The 13,075-nt window shown below is 35.0% G+C and overlaps 1 protein-coding gene across 2 annotated transcripts in view; it reads left to right on the top strand.

Annotated features, from left to right (window-relative positions):
• Positions 1-13,075, top strand: part of LOC145245723 (ATP-binding cassette sub-family B member 10, mitochondrial-like) — a 97,824-nt gene that overhangs the window by 39,999 nt on the left and 44,750 nt on the right. For both annotated transcript variants that reach the window (XM_080107265.1, XM_080107266.1), the window contains exons 4-8: positions 1,488-1,622; positions 2,747-2,893; positions 3,465-3,600; positions 4,552-4,647; positions 5,554-5,760. In XM_080107265.1, coding sequence (XP_079963391.1) covers positions 1,488-1,622; positions 2,747-2,893; positions 3,465-3,600; positions 4,552-4,647; positions 5,554-5,760 — 721 coding nt within the window. The remainder of the gene's footprint in view (positions 1-1,487; positions 1,623-2,746; positions 2,894-3,464; positions 3,601-4,551; positions 4,648-5,553; positions 5,761-13,075) is intronic.

Below are 13,075 nucleotides of genomic sequence, written 5' to 3'. Positions count from 1 at the left end.
ATTTTATGTAGGATTTTGGCCCATCTCTCACTTAATTTCTTATTCAGAACCTCCAAATTTGTATGGTGGAAAGCTGAGACTTTACTCTCCAAGATAGACTGAATATCTTGGATCTCACTATTTGATTTGAAACGTTTTAGTGCTCTCCACACAAACATTTGATTCACATTTAAGATCTTCGCAAGGTCTCTTACAGACTTTCCGGATTTGAATAGCTCTAGAATGGCAACTCATTGCGCTAGATCATATGGCATATTGTTAAAAGTAATCTCAAAGCTAAACTTTATCCATATACACCTGAAAAAGATAACAATTCATGAAAATTCATTAAATATAGATAATTAAAAAGTTGTAATGGTGAATATTGAACACCCTGTGTATGCTCCACTTGAACAGCACTTGAACTGCCTTGACTTTAGGCCAATGCCCTCGCCCACTTCTTGAATGAACTCAACCCACCGCATGATAATATTCCACATTTATTCTTCAAATCACTTCCTTTTTGGATCCCTTCATAGACCGGATCCCTTCATGTGTGCCCATCCACTAAGATGTTTATTCTTTGGACTATTTATAATCTCCAACAACATGCTACCTCTGTGGATTAAAAAAAAGGGTTCTTTGAAATTTTGTGCAGATTCCCAAGTGTGACAGAAAAATTCCTGAGGTTGACAATATACACTTAAAGAAAGCCGGAGGTTACATCCGCCAAAACATTGTGAAAATAACACTCAAGATAAGAACAGTAGTTTAATCCGAATGATAGTCCATTTGTGACACCATGTGGCCCCACCGACAGGCCGCCGACTCCAAACATTGTGTGTGCCATGGATTTCTCGTTAATCTTCTGATCATATCGTTATTTCCTCACTGGTGACCATCGATGTGGATACACACTGGTCCGCAAGTATAAAAATAAAATAAAACCCAGGAAAAACACAGACCCCGATGCTTTACATATATGTCAGTTGGACTCTAGGCATGTTTTTCTACATGCTATGGTTCACATGTATGTTCTCTCGATGCCATGTCGGTCACTTGCGGTCAGTTCATCTGCCTCGAGAACCTCCAAACAACCAATGCCCTTGGCTATATCCAAAATCCAACTGTCCACCTCTGAGTTCAGGCCTCAACTAAGTGTCTGACTGATCCTACCCGTCAAGTGTTGTTCCTATCGACTCACAGTAACCCTCCCTCCAAAATGCCTACTGGCGCATTGTTCTCTACCTATCGATCATTCAGTCACCTGTCACACCTTGAATTAAACCATACCCTTATTTCTCTTTGTCTGCATCAAAAACAAATTTCTATCCATTGTCTATTAATAAGTTCTTTATTACTTGCTAAACCTACTTCTTTTTCTTTTGTTGTTTATACTTTGTTTTTTTTTTCCTCCCCGCCACAGCACTCAACAAACCTTATCTTATCATTAGTCTTATCATTTCTAAACTTTATCATTCTGCTTTGTTTATTTATTTTTTTTCCAGGTCTATGTGTCTCCACAGCTTTCCTTGGCATCCATGTTAGTTGTTCCATCTGTGGCGATGTTGGCTATCATTTACGGCAGGTACATCAAGAACATCACAAGGGAAGTTCAAGGGTCACTGGCAAATGTAACCAATGTAAGTATTCTTGATATGATTTTGCAGGAGTCACATTATTGACCTAACAGTCGTTACATGGCATTCTGTAATAGCGACCAGCTCATGGTGTAACTAATGACAATAATTTGAGGCTAATATTAAAATATTTGAATTTCAGATATTTAAAATATATATAATTTATTGATTTTAATTATATTAACTTTAAATTTTAATAAATTTCAAAACTATTTTTAGCATTTTTTAAATATTTTTAATATTTTATTTTGTGTATCTGCATATCTTGGTGCACGTGTCCCTGTGTGTGTGTGTGTGTGTGTGTATATATATGCATGTGTAGATATATATTCACGCGTCATTAGTTTTTTTTTTGTTTTGTTTTCTTTTTTAAATCGCCCAATGGTCGATTCTATTTTAAAAAATACAGATGACAGGTAAAAATATATACTAGACTGAAGGGTGGGATTTTGTTGCTTGTCGGGTTAATCAGGGATATTTACATTGAGAAGCTAAAAGGGCTAAGAGTCTCTCTGAGCCATATTCCAATTAATTATAAAATCGGCAAAGAGATGCAACATTGCATTGATGGGGCAGGGGTTGGAGTTCCATTACTAGTGCAGGATCAATTAGACTGTTCCCAACAGAAGTTGGACTCAACAGTAGGTGGTCAAACACAGAACCAGTTGTGAATTGTTATGAAGATAAAGGGGAAGCACTTGTTAGAGGCTTAAATTTGATGGATGACGTCCTGAAAATCGTTAAAAAAAATAATTGTTTCTAAATCCTTGATTGCTATGAATAAAACTTTATCAAGGGACCATTTGTATCCTGACTCCTTTACAACAGCAAAAGACTACATATAAATATAAACTTGAGTGTCTTCAGCCATAATCGAAACCAAAACTTATGAAGAGTTCTTGATAAAATTATTTATAAAGAAAATAGATGACTTAAGTGCCATCAGCTATAATCGAAATCAAAACTTACGAAGAATTCTTGGTAAAATTATTTATGACAAGAAATGGAAGTACATAACAATTAAATGACTCGGATGTAAGCCTGACACAGAAAATATCATATTAATATATAGATTAATTATTTATTTTTTATTTATTGTTTTATTTTCACAAACTTTTTATTTTCAGACAGCAAATGAGAGATTTATAAATATGCGTACAGTTCAATCTTTTGTACAAGAAAACACAGAATCTAAACTGTTCAATTCAAAGCTTAACGACATTCTTTATTATTTGAGGAAGGAAGCTAAAGCCAGAGCTCTGTTCTATGGTTTTGTAAGTATTTGTATTCATTTTGTTTTTGTTTTTTTTAAAATATTTTTTTCTTAAAAAAATATTTAAAAATGTGCTGCATTATTAAGAGAAAATTGTTAATGCCAAATGAATTGCTTCCCTAGGAAGTGGAGACTATTTAAGGCAGACATGCTGACTGTTCAAAGCATGGGAAGGAAGTGTACCAGTGAATGTCTTTGGATAGTATAAAAAAGACTCCCTTTTAGATGATTTGAACTGGCTTCCTTCTGAAAGATGAAATCTCAAGGGAATATCAAATTCACAAGTGGTCCCAATTGCTATAATATCCCTGTCATGGAGGATAACAATGTTAGATTTTTTCAGTTCTTGGTGGGATGTGCAAATATGATCCTATATACAACACCTGATATTCTCAAATGATTACTCATCTAGTATTGATCAGACTACACCTGATTTAACTTTGGTGCTCTAATGAGTACAGGAACATTAACAGTTTGAGGATAGTAATTGGCCAATACTAGAAGTTTGATGTTAGCAATCATATTACGCTCTAAACATTAACAATGATTGCTATTTTTTTGTTTCATTTCAGACAGGTCTTTCGGGAAACCTTATTGTACTTTCCGTGTTTTATTATGGTGGAATAATGATGTGTGACGCTCAGTTGACGATTGGCCAATTGTATTCATTCCTTGTCTATGCAGTTTATGTTGGCATCTCTATGGGAGGTGAGTATTTTTATAGTTTTCTTCAGTGAGAAAACCTATCGGTGTTAAGAAGTGTTAGAAAGCACAATAAAATGATGCTGTTTCTCCGTTAGTTATTTCATCCGATAGTAACAACAAAACCTGCTGATCTACAAAAAAAAACAATTGCATAATTAACAATTGTTCCTCATGTACAAAAATTAGAAAATTTTAAATAAAACAAAATTCAATTAAATTTGAAATAAAGATTATTTATTCGCTATCAGAACAAATAAAACATCTTTTGTTTATTCATTTTGTTGTGAACTGTTATCCTCATCTTCATAGTTGTTGTTTTACCACCAATTCCGTCCAACTCATCCTCTGGCCTTCTTCAGGTGGTTAACCGTGACAGGATAGGAATGCTGAGTCTTGTAAACATGTCTTCAGTAATTACTGCCTTCCATAGTTGTTGGTGTCTTACCACGTTTGGCCAACTAATCTTCTGGCCTGCTTTGGGTAGGATTGAAACCGCTATCTTCAGATAATGCTCAATAGAATCGTAGAGACTTAATGCTTATATCCACTGCATCATAGGCCCTGGAGGGCAATCAAAGTTAGATTTTATGGTCTTATAAATCCAATTTTGTGGGTTTTTTTTTTTTATCTGGTCTTCCATTGTTGGGTCCGTACCGAATGGTATTATATATTTTTATTTTATTTTTTTTAATCCTTTGAGATGAGGCTTTCTAATTCCACAAATGATGACGCCTCATCACGAAGGATTAAAAAATATATAAAACATCATAAATGAAATGGATGATATTCAGTAAAACTCCGTGTCGGATGATGTGGCGTAAAACCAAATCAAATAGTTTGTTCAGTTTTCAACATTTGGTCATAATAAATCAAGATTAAGAAAACTGCTCAAAATACTTAAATAACGACAGTATAATTCAGAAATATCTTCAAATAGTTTGTTTTTATTGACAGGTCTAAGCACATTTTATTCTGAACTGATGCGAAGCGTCGGCGCTAGTACAAGAATCTGGGAACTCTTGGACAGAAATCCTCTTATTCCTCATTCAGGTAAGACAGATTTCTTTTTTTTTTTATTTATACCTTATTTTTACTCTTAAAGATATATATTTTTTTTTCACCAAATTTTCCATCAATGCATTTTTTAAACACTAACTGCATCATTGTATCAAGGACTGCAATTATACTTTTAACTCCTACCCTGGTGTCACAATTCTTGCAATGGGAGAGAACTAAACTTCTTAATGGAGTCTATTCCACATTGTAATGCAGCATCCTGAGTATAATAACTATTGTTTTTTTTAATCTAAAACAGTGAAACTCTGAGCTTTTATTTGGATTATTCAGACTACTGATCTCATATTAAGTATTATTTATTGCAAGTACTCATGGCATAATGGATAAATTACATGATAAAATTCAGTTGTACGTGACATTTTTCTGAAAGTTGAAAATTTAATCCTCTGTGCAGGAGACCCTCAAAAATACAATTGTGAATTAATTAGGGTTTGTACCCAATCGTGACTGACGGAACAAGAGCATCCTACTCCCATGAATTACGGAAAGGGTTTCATTCGAATTTCCCTGTAGATTCCTGAGTTCAACAAAGATGCGAGGTTACATAGGCCAAAACATCGAAACATTGTATGAATCACATTTAAGATGAGAATATTAGTCCATATAATCCAAATTATTAATCCTTATCTAAAAAAATTGAAACACATGGCTGTAATCAGTTTTTTTTTTTTTTTTTTTTTAAATATTTCGTGATTGTTGCTATCAGCCGAGGCCATTTTATTAAGTTAATGTAAAGCAACCAAATGAAACGCAGATCCCATTCAAATTTCAATCTTTGCGTTTTTGTGATTGAATATAGATCATTTTTTTTTCCCATTTTGTATGAAATTTTTACCTATGTTTATATTCTGTTAGCATCTTTTTTTTTATTTTTACCAGGTGGATTGATTCCAAGTTCAAAAACAAATGGTTGCATTGAATTCAAAGATTTAACCTTCAGTTATCCAACGCGTCCCGATGTGAAAGTTTTGTCTGGCTTCAATCTTGCTGTACCTCAGGGTTCTGTCACAGCCGTAGTTGGTTCAAGTGGGTGTGGTAAATCTACCCTAGCTTCTTTGTTAATGAGATTTTATGACCCACAAGCAGGTAAGTTGGAAACCTTAAATTTTTGTTAATTGTTATGTGATTTTTCATCTCATTGTGTTGAGTATGAGCTTTAAAAAAAAAAAAAGACGGATATGACGCTCTTTCAATTTAAAAATCAGTTATTTCTCTTGAAGAAGAGAGAGTGAAGTGCTTCTATATTATAATAACGAAAAAATATTGAATTTCAAGTAAAACAAATGGTACCTACGTAATTATGCCTTTTGAAAAACAGAGAATCAGCAACTATGTCCCAAAGCCTAGCTGGAGTCCGAACACGGTACCCCCGTAATAATAATAAAGGGTTGGGTCTGAGACTCCTAACAAACCGTTCACCTGACGAAGGCCGGAGGGCAAAACGGCCGAAACGTTGTGACAATAACAACCAAGATGAGGAAGTCAGTCCGACAATCTCAATCAACAGTAACGTATTAAAAAATTATGGAAAACAATAAGATAGAAAAATAATTATTAATGAAAAACAGTTTTGATAAAGTTTAGATGAGGAGTTAAATTTGTTCGGTGTGACAGAACTTAATTATCTCCCCTGTCAACTTGTTTCTTTTTAGTATCTATTTACAATGCCTCTCCACGGGACAGAGTTAGACACCAGAGTCGTTTTTTAATGTGGAGAAAAGATACAAAAATAAAAAATTGTCTCAGTCGTGAAGGACTGTTCCTCCACTGAAAGAGAACAAGAAATGAAAGTGCAGTATCTGAAGAACAGATACTACACTTTGATAAGTGTAACAGCGATTTCACTATCTTTCACAAATTTATTTGTTTATTAATTTTTTACATAATTATAATATAGAAGCACTGAGAATAATCAACCTTGGAGAAGAGTCGGCCATGACAGTTTAAGAGGTAAACAAAATGCCCCTCCATCATAGACTTTAATCATAACATATTCAGCAACCTCTACATTACCATTTAATCTGTAAGTTGTTAAACAAACCTGTTAAAGGTTATACTTTGTACATTGATCATTTTTAAATGGTTTCTAAACCGATAACATGTATCATGAAGCGTAACATAGTGTTACATCGTTTCATAAGCTGATTCGCATGAAGAGTTAGGGTTAGGATCGTCACATTTTTGTTGCTGTTTATCTCTGCTAGTATATAAAAAGAACTGTATGTAAGAGTGTGTTCCCTGTGGACTCCTAAATGGCTGGGCCGATTTTTTTATTTTTTTTTATTTCACACAAATGTACTTTATGTACCTGGCAATGTTCTTAGACAGGTTTTATATCAGAATCTTTTTGATAAATTTTAATAATCAAAAAAATCCGATGAAAGAAGGAACATGTGATTTTAACTATACAGCCTAACCTCACAAGTATATTTGAGAAGTCTTATTACCACATAAGCAGAAAGGCCCCATATATAAAATCAACAGTAGATTCTTTGATATAACAGGGGCATGTTTGAAATGCATGGAAAGAATTTATATGAGAATATGATGGATGTGCAATGCAAGTTTTAAAGACAGATTTAAATCTGATCTCAGGAAGATTAAATTAGGACAGTACAGGGGACAGAACAGGAGACTTTGTTGGTATGGTCATGTGTTATATAGCTGGCGTGTGTGTGTATTTATTAGTGATGGGACAATTCCAATATTTTTCCCAATTCCGATTCTGTATAAATCTCTAATTATTTAACTGTAAAAATTATTTTTCCCGATTTTCATAAAAACACGTTAAATATGCAGATATTTTCCTGCATGTCAAAATACACTTGTGAAGGACGATCTATCGATTTTAGTTTTGCTCGTATTTAAAAATCAATAAATATTATTTTATCATTATTACCAGCAATGGAAGATTTTACTTTAAACGAAATCAAATTAAAAAAAAGACAATTAAAAGAATCATATTGGAATCGGAAAATAGGCATTAATTTTTCTTATTCCGATACCCCTAAATCTTATGATTTTTCCAATTCATCATCAAAAGTTAGATAAGCTCTGTTTTAAATTTCCTCTCTTGACAAAATTGCCAACCGAATTGCAAACAGATTTTCCTTTACGATAGAGGGTAAAACTGAAGCAGTATACTTAATATGTACAATACGTGCGTACTAAACTAAACCACCTTGCTACCTATATATAATCGCCTATACTGAATCCTCATCAGCTCACAACTTTCTGTATCCTCAGACTCTTAATTTCTCAAATCTTATATCGCCAAGACATGCTTCTGAATGGATACAAAAATTCTCCCAAGCAGTTCAACATCCAGTGATCATATATTTAATCCTCATGAAATTCCTTATATCACTTTGAATATTACCTTAAATTTTCATTCTATCCTGAGCTAAGTAGAACACCTCATAATACTCTATTCAACTACTTTTAAAATTAGATAACCCCAGTTACAATATTAGAAGTGTTTTGTCCCTGACCTAGACTGCGGACTTGTACAATAAACCATGAAACTATTGTACCTATAATTCCTCTCAAAACTGCAAAATACCGCTGCTTGTATACTAAGTACATCCTATAGATACTTTACCTCCAAGATGACTGCCTCGTCTGTTTTGCATTACAAACCTTTTTCTTTTTTTACTTAAATTCTCTGTCTCCTGATCACTAACAAATCAAACTGCTCTATTTCTTGAGTTGCCACTAAATCTAATCCATTTCACGTAACTTAGAGGGGTCCTTGCTCTCTGCCCTTGACCATAACAGACTCGTAAATCGATACCCATTAACACCTAAAGATTTCTAAGGCATGCTCCTGATTATAACTCCTAACCCATAACTAAGCTTCTAAGTAAATACTTACTAGCCATAGTCCTATACATAGATTTAAAGTAATCTATAATGAACAGCAACCTTTTATATCTCTTTAAGAGATAGTATTGCAATAATTATTACACAAACTAAACCGGTACTCATTGAAATACAAACTTCCAGATATTAAGAGAAAGACGAAGTCATCCTCCTTTGTTGAAGTCTGAAGGCAACTTGCTCAAATTCTAAAATTCCATGCATTCATACTACAAAAAGGCTGATTGGGAAGCCATCAGAGAACTCCTCAGAGATGCCCCATGGCAAAATATCTTTACTCTTCCAGCGGAACAGTGTGCAAATGAGACCACTGAATGGTTCAAAACTGCAATTGAAGCACATGTTCCCGCATGGAAATTCTGTAGCAAGCCCCACTCTCCCCAATGGTTTACTTCTGCTTGTGCAGCTGCTATTTGTCAAAGGCAGCATGCGTTCCGCAGATTCAACCAACATAAGTCCAGCTCAAATAAACAGAAGTTTATAGAAGCTAGAAATAATTGTAAGAGAGTGATAGACAGCTAAGACAGATTACTCTGAAACCACCAGAAAGCGTATCGAAGCACAGAAATTAGGAACCCGGGATTTTTGGAAAATCTACAACAGCGTAGTAAATAATGGGCAGTCAACTATTCCTCCACTATCAAACAATCATGAGGTTGCTTGCACAGCAACTGACAAGGCTAATCTGCTTGCCAGTCAGTTTGCCTCAAACTCAACACTTAACCCGGTATACCACTCCCTCCCTGATTTTCCTCTACGAACAGATGCCTCACTAGACGATTTGAAAATCACCCCTTCTCAGGTACATGCTATTATAAAAAACCTAGACACCTCAAAAGCATGTGGACCAGATCTCATCCCGGCTGTGCTATTAAAAAAATGCTCTGCCGAGGTTGCTCCAGTTCTCTCCAAACTTTACAATAAATGCCTTAACGAATCTTGCTTTCCTGACTGCTGGAAAACCGCTTCTGTGGTACCAGTCTTCAAGAATTCTAGTGAAAGAACTGACCCACTAAATTATCGCCCCATTAGCCTCCTCCCGCTTTTCGCCCAAATATTTGAGTCCTTAGTTAATCAAACCCTAGTCCAGCACCTAACAGCTGCTAAACTCCTGACTGACAAACAATATGGATTCAGGCAAGCCGGTTCAACAGCAGATATCTTAACTGTAGTTTCTGAACGTATATACCGTTCATTGGACAAAACAGGGGAGGGTAGAGCGGTAGCCCTTGATATATCTAAGGCTTTTGACAGGGTATGGCACGATATTCTTCTAAGAAAAATTAGATCATATGGAATCACTGGAAGAATTCATAATGTAATTAAATCCTTCTTAAGAGAAAAATCAAAGTTGTCCTCGACTGTCGTACATCTAAACAATATGATATAAATGCGGGAGTACCTCAGGGGTCTATCCTTGGACCTCTATTATTCCTGATATTCATAAATGACCTCCCTGATAAAATTGTTTCGGAGATAGGTATATTTGCCGATGACACCAGTCTCTATAACAGATATGAGGGGAAAACAAATGAACACATATCCAAGGAAATGGCAGAAACACTAGAGGATGATCTCCAATCTGTAGTGAAATGGGGACAAAAATGGATGGTCACATTCAATGCTGCTAAGACTAAGCTTGTTTCCTTCAATAACTACAAGAAACCTTCTCTACCACCAATAGCAATGGCCAAGAACAAATTGCCTAAAAGTACTTCTTTTAAACTCCTTGGCCTAACGTTTACAGGGAATATGAATTGGAATAGATACATTGGGAGATTTGCCAAGGCTGCTGCAAGGAAGGTTGGCTCCCTCTACCGTGCTAGAAAACTACTTACGCCTGACAGTATCCTGTACCTCTATAAGGCCACCATTCGCCCATGTATGGATTACTGTTGTCACATCTGGGCTGGTGCATCTGCTGCTTGTCTCTCGCTCCTGGACAGGGTTCAAAAGAGAGTCGCCAACCTGATAGGTCCTGAACTGTCATCTAGGCTTCAGCCTCTGTCCCATCGACAAGATGTTGCATCCCTCTGCCTGTTCTACAAATACTTTAATAGTGAATGCTCTGACGAACTGCAAACACTTGTACCTCCTCGACGTAACTACCCCCAACAAACCCGACAAGCTACTAAGTCTCATCCCTTTACAGTAGAGATCCCTAGGTGCAAGAAAGCCTTTTACTCCAACAGTTTCTTCCCCAGAACTGCAAGTCTTTGGAACTCCCTTCCGGGATTCTGCTTTCCCAACTGTACTGATATGCAGAAGTTCAAGTGTAATGTGAACAAACATCTTTCTACTCATCTCCCTTCATAATGATACTGCTAATTAAGTCCCTGATAGTAGCCCCCTGCTTCAAAGTGTCACTGTGCCTTGTTTGGGGTGAAAATTGAATAATAATAAAAAAAAAAAAAAATTCCCAATTCTGATGGGTGTTTTGTGTATATGCCTGTATTTCTTACATGTGTCAATCATGTAGTGGTTTATATATGTACTGGTGTCTTTGATAGCTAATGAATGCATGTATAGTATGTTGTCTATTGGTTAGATTGTATATATATAAGTGTCATAGTCATCTATATGACATGTGTATGTATGTATGTATGTATGTATGTATGTATGTATGTATGTGTCTCTCTGTGAATGTCTAGTGTTGTGATCATCTCATGTACAGTTTGTTATGTATGTACATTTAAATACAATTGATGTCGAGACAAGAACATACATAAATACCTCCACAACACAAAGGACAAATAATGCTAATTTGGGGTTTCAACATCTGACCAATAGAGAACATATCTGGTCCATCTTTGGTTTTGTTTGACAGGAAAAGCTACAATGGAAATTCTCCCCAAGAAATAACAGCCTCGGGTTTTATTTTCAGCAACCTTTTATTCTAGAGTGTTTTTTTTTTTTTTTCTTTTCCTTTTGGAGAGTTGCAACGCTTATTCAGACTATTGCCATTTCTGATCCCCCTCGACTCAAAGCATCACGATCTGAAAACCATCCCTGTCTCACTCCCAATTCCGGCTGATGCTAACTAATTTCCACGCATCTCAAAAGACTCTTCCCCTCTAAATGGCATCATTAGTATATATTACTAAGATAATCACCTGATGTTTTTGCATGTCACTATTTCTAAATTGTCAACTATGTTATAACATTTTTTAGTTCACATTGTTGGTTACTATTATAAATAAATAAATATCTAAATATTTTGATTATTCTAAAACGTATTTTAGCTGACAAAATTTTTCGATTTGAATAATCATAATAATCATCGACCAGCACCTCTTTGGCATTGCCCAGTCAATATCTAACACATGTTCAAAGAATGGAAGAGAGTTTTTTGGGTTTATTTACTTCGCAGAGGGTAACATGCTCTTGTTCCATAAGCCATGACGGGATAGAGGTTCTAAGTAATTTGCAAATGCAAATGTATTTTTTAGTTACCCACACTGAGGATTGAGCCTTCAATCTTCAGGAGATATTTTACAATTGATTTTTTGGTACTTGTATAATTTAATCAAGACATTAAAAAATTAAAATATCGAAAAAAGGTTATATTGTACATATCCATTATGGAATGAAGTTCTCTGTAAAAAAAAAAAATTTCACTTAATTTGATCAAGTAGTTTTTTTTTTTTTTTTTTTTTTTTTTACAGCAACAAAACAATTTGTTATTATACTGAGCAAAAGATAGTCATGTTTAGATTTTTAGGAAGAAAAGCTAGCATTAAAGGTTGGGAGGGAGTGTTGACGCTTTAAACTGAGTTATCTTCCCGTGGCGTGTTCAAAAAAATAAAAAATAGTTATCTTCATTGCGCTCTCATAAAACATGTTTTTCCGCTGTAAAAAAAAAACTACTCAATCGAATTAAGTGAAATTTTTTTTCGAAGATCTCCAGTCCAAAAAAGATACGTACAATATAACCTTTTTTTTCAATATTTTCATTTTTTGTGTTCATTAAACTGTACAAGTACCGATCCCCCCCCCCCTCAAATACACTAACCACTGTGCCATGTTCACTAGAAATCGTGGCACATGCACTCTTTGATACATTTGCGTGTCAGTCAAGAATTGGTATCCACACCAAAAAATGAGTAGAATCTTCAGTTTCATCATATTTTGCTGATTTACCAGAGTGGAAATCCTGTAAAGCAGGGGGAGATAAGTCAGTCTGCCATTTAATCAAGTAATAATAAATGGCGGATCAACAAATAAAAGTGATTTTATTTTTTATTAAATTTCTACTTTATAATTTTTCCTAATTTTGGGCGAGGATACTTATTTTTGTAAATATATCTTTGAATCTTTTGTGAATCAAACCCTGGTCCACCACCTCACAACTATTAAACTTCTGTCTGACCAACAGTATTAATGTAGACAAACTCAATCTACTGCAGATATCTTAACTGTAATCTCTGACTGTATATACCATACACTGGTTAGGGCAGTAGCCCTATATATATCTAATACCTTTGACAGGGTATGGCATGATGGTCTACTCATGAAAATTAAA

Source organism: Euprymna scolopes, chromosome 23 (genome assembly GCF_053919585.1).
Source record: "Euprymna scolopes isolate OS-2025 chromosome 23, ASM5391958v1, whole genome shotgun sequence".
In the NCBI taxonomy this organism is placed as follows: domain Eukaryota; kingdom Metazoa; phylum Mollusca; class Cephalopoda; order Sepiida; family Sepiolidae; genus Euprymna; species Euprymna scolopes.
The sequence above is the reverse complement of the archived record's forward strand: the minus strand, read 5'-3'. Positions and strand labels throughout refer to the sequence as shown.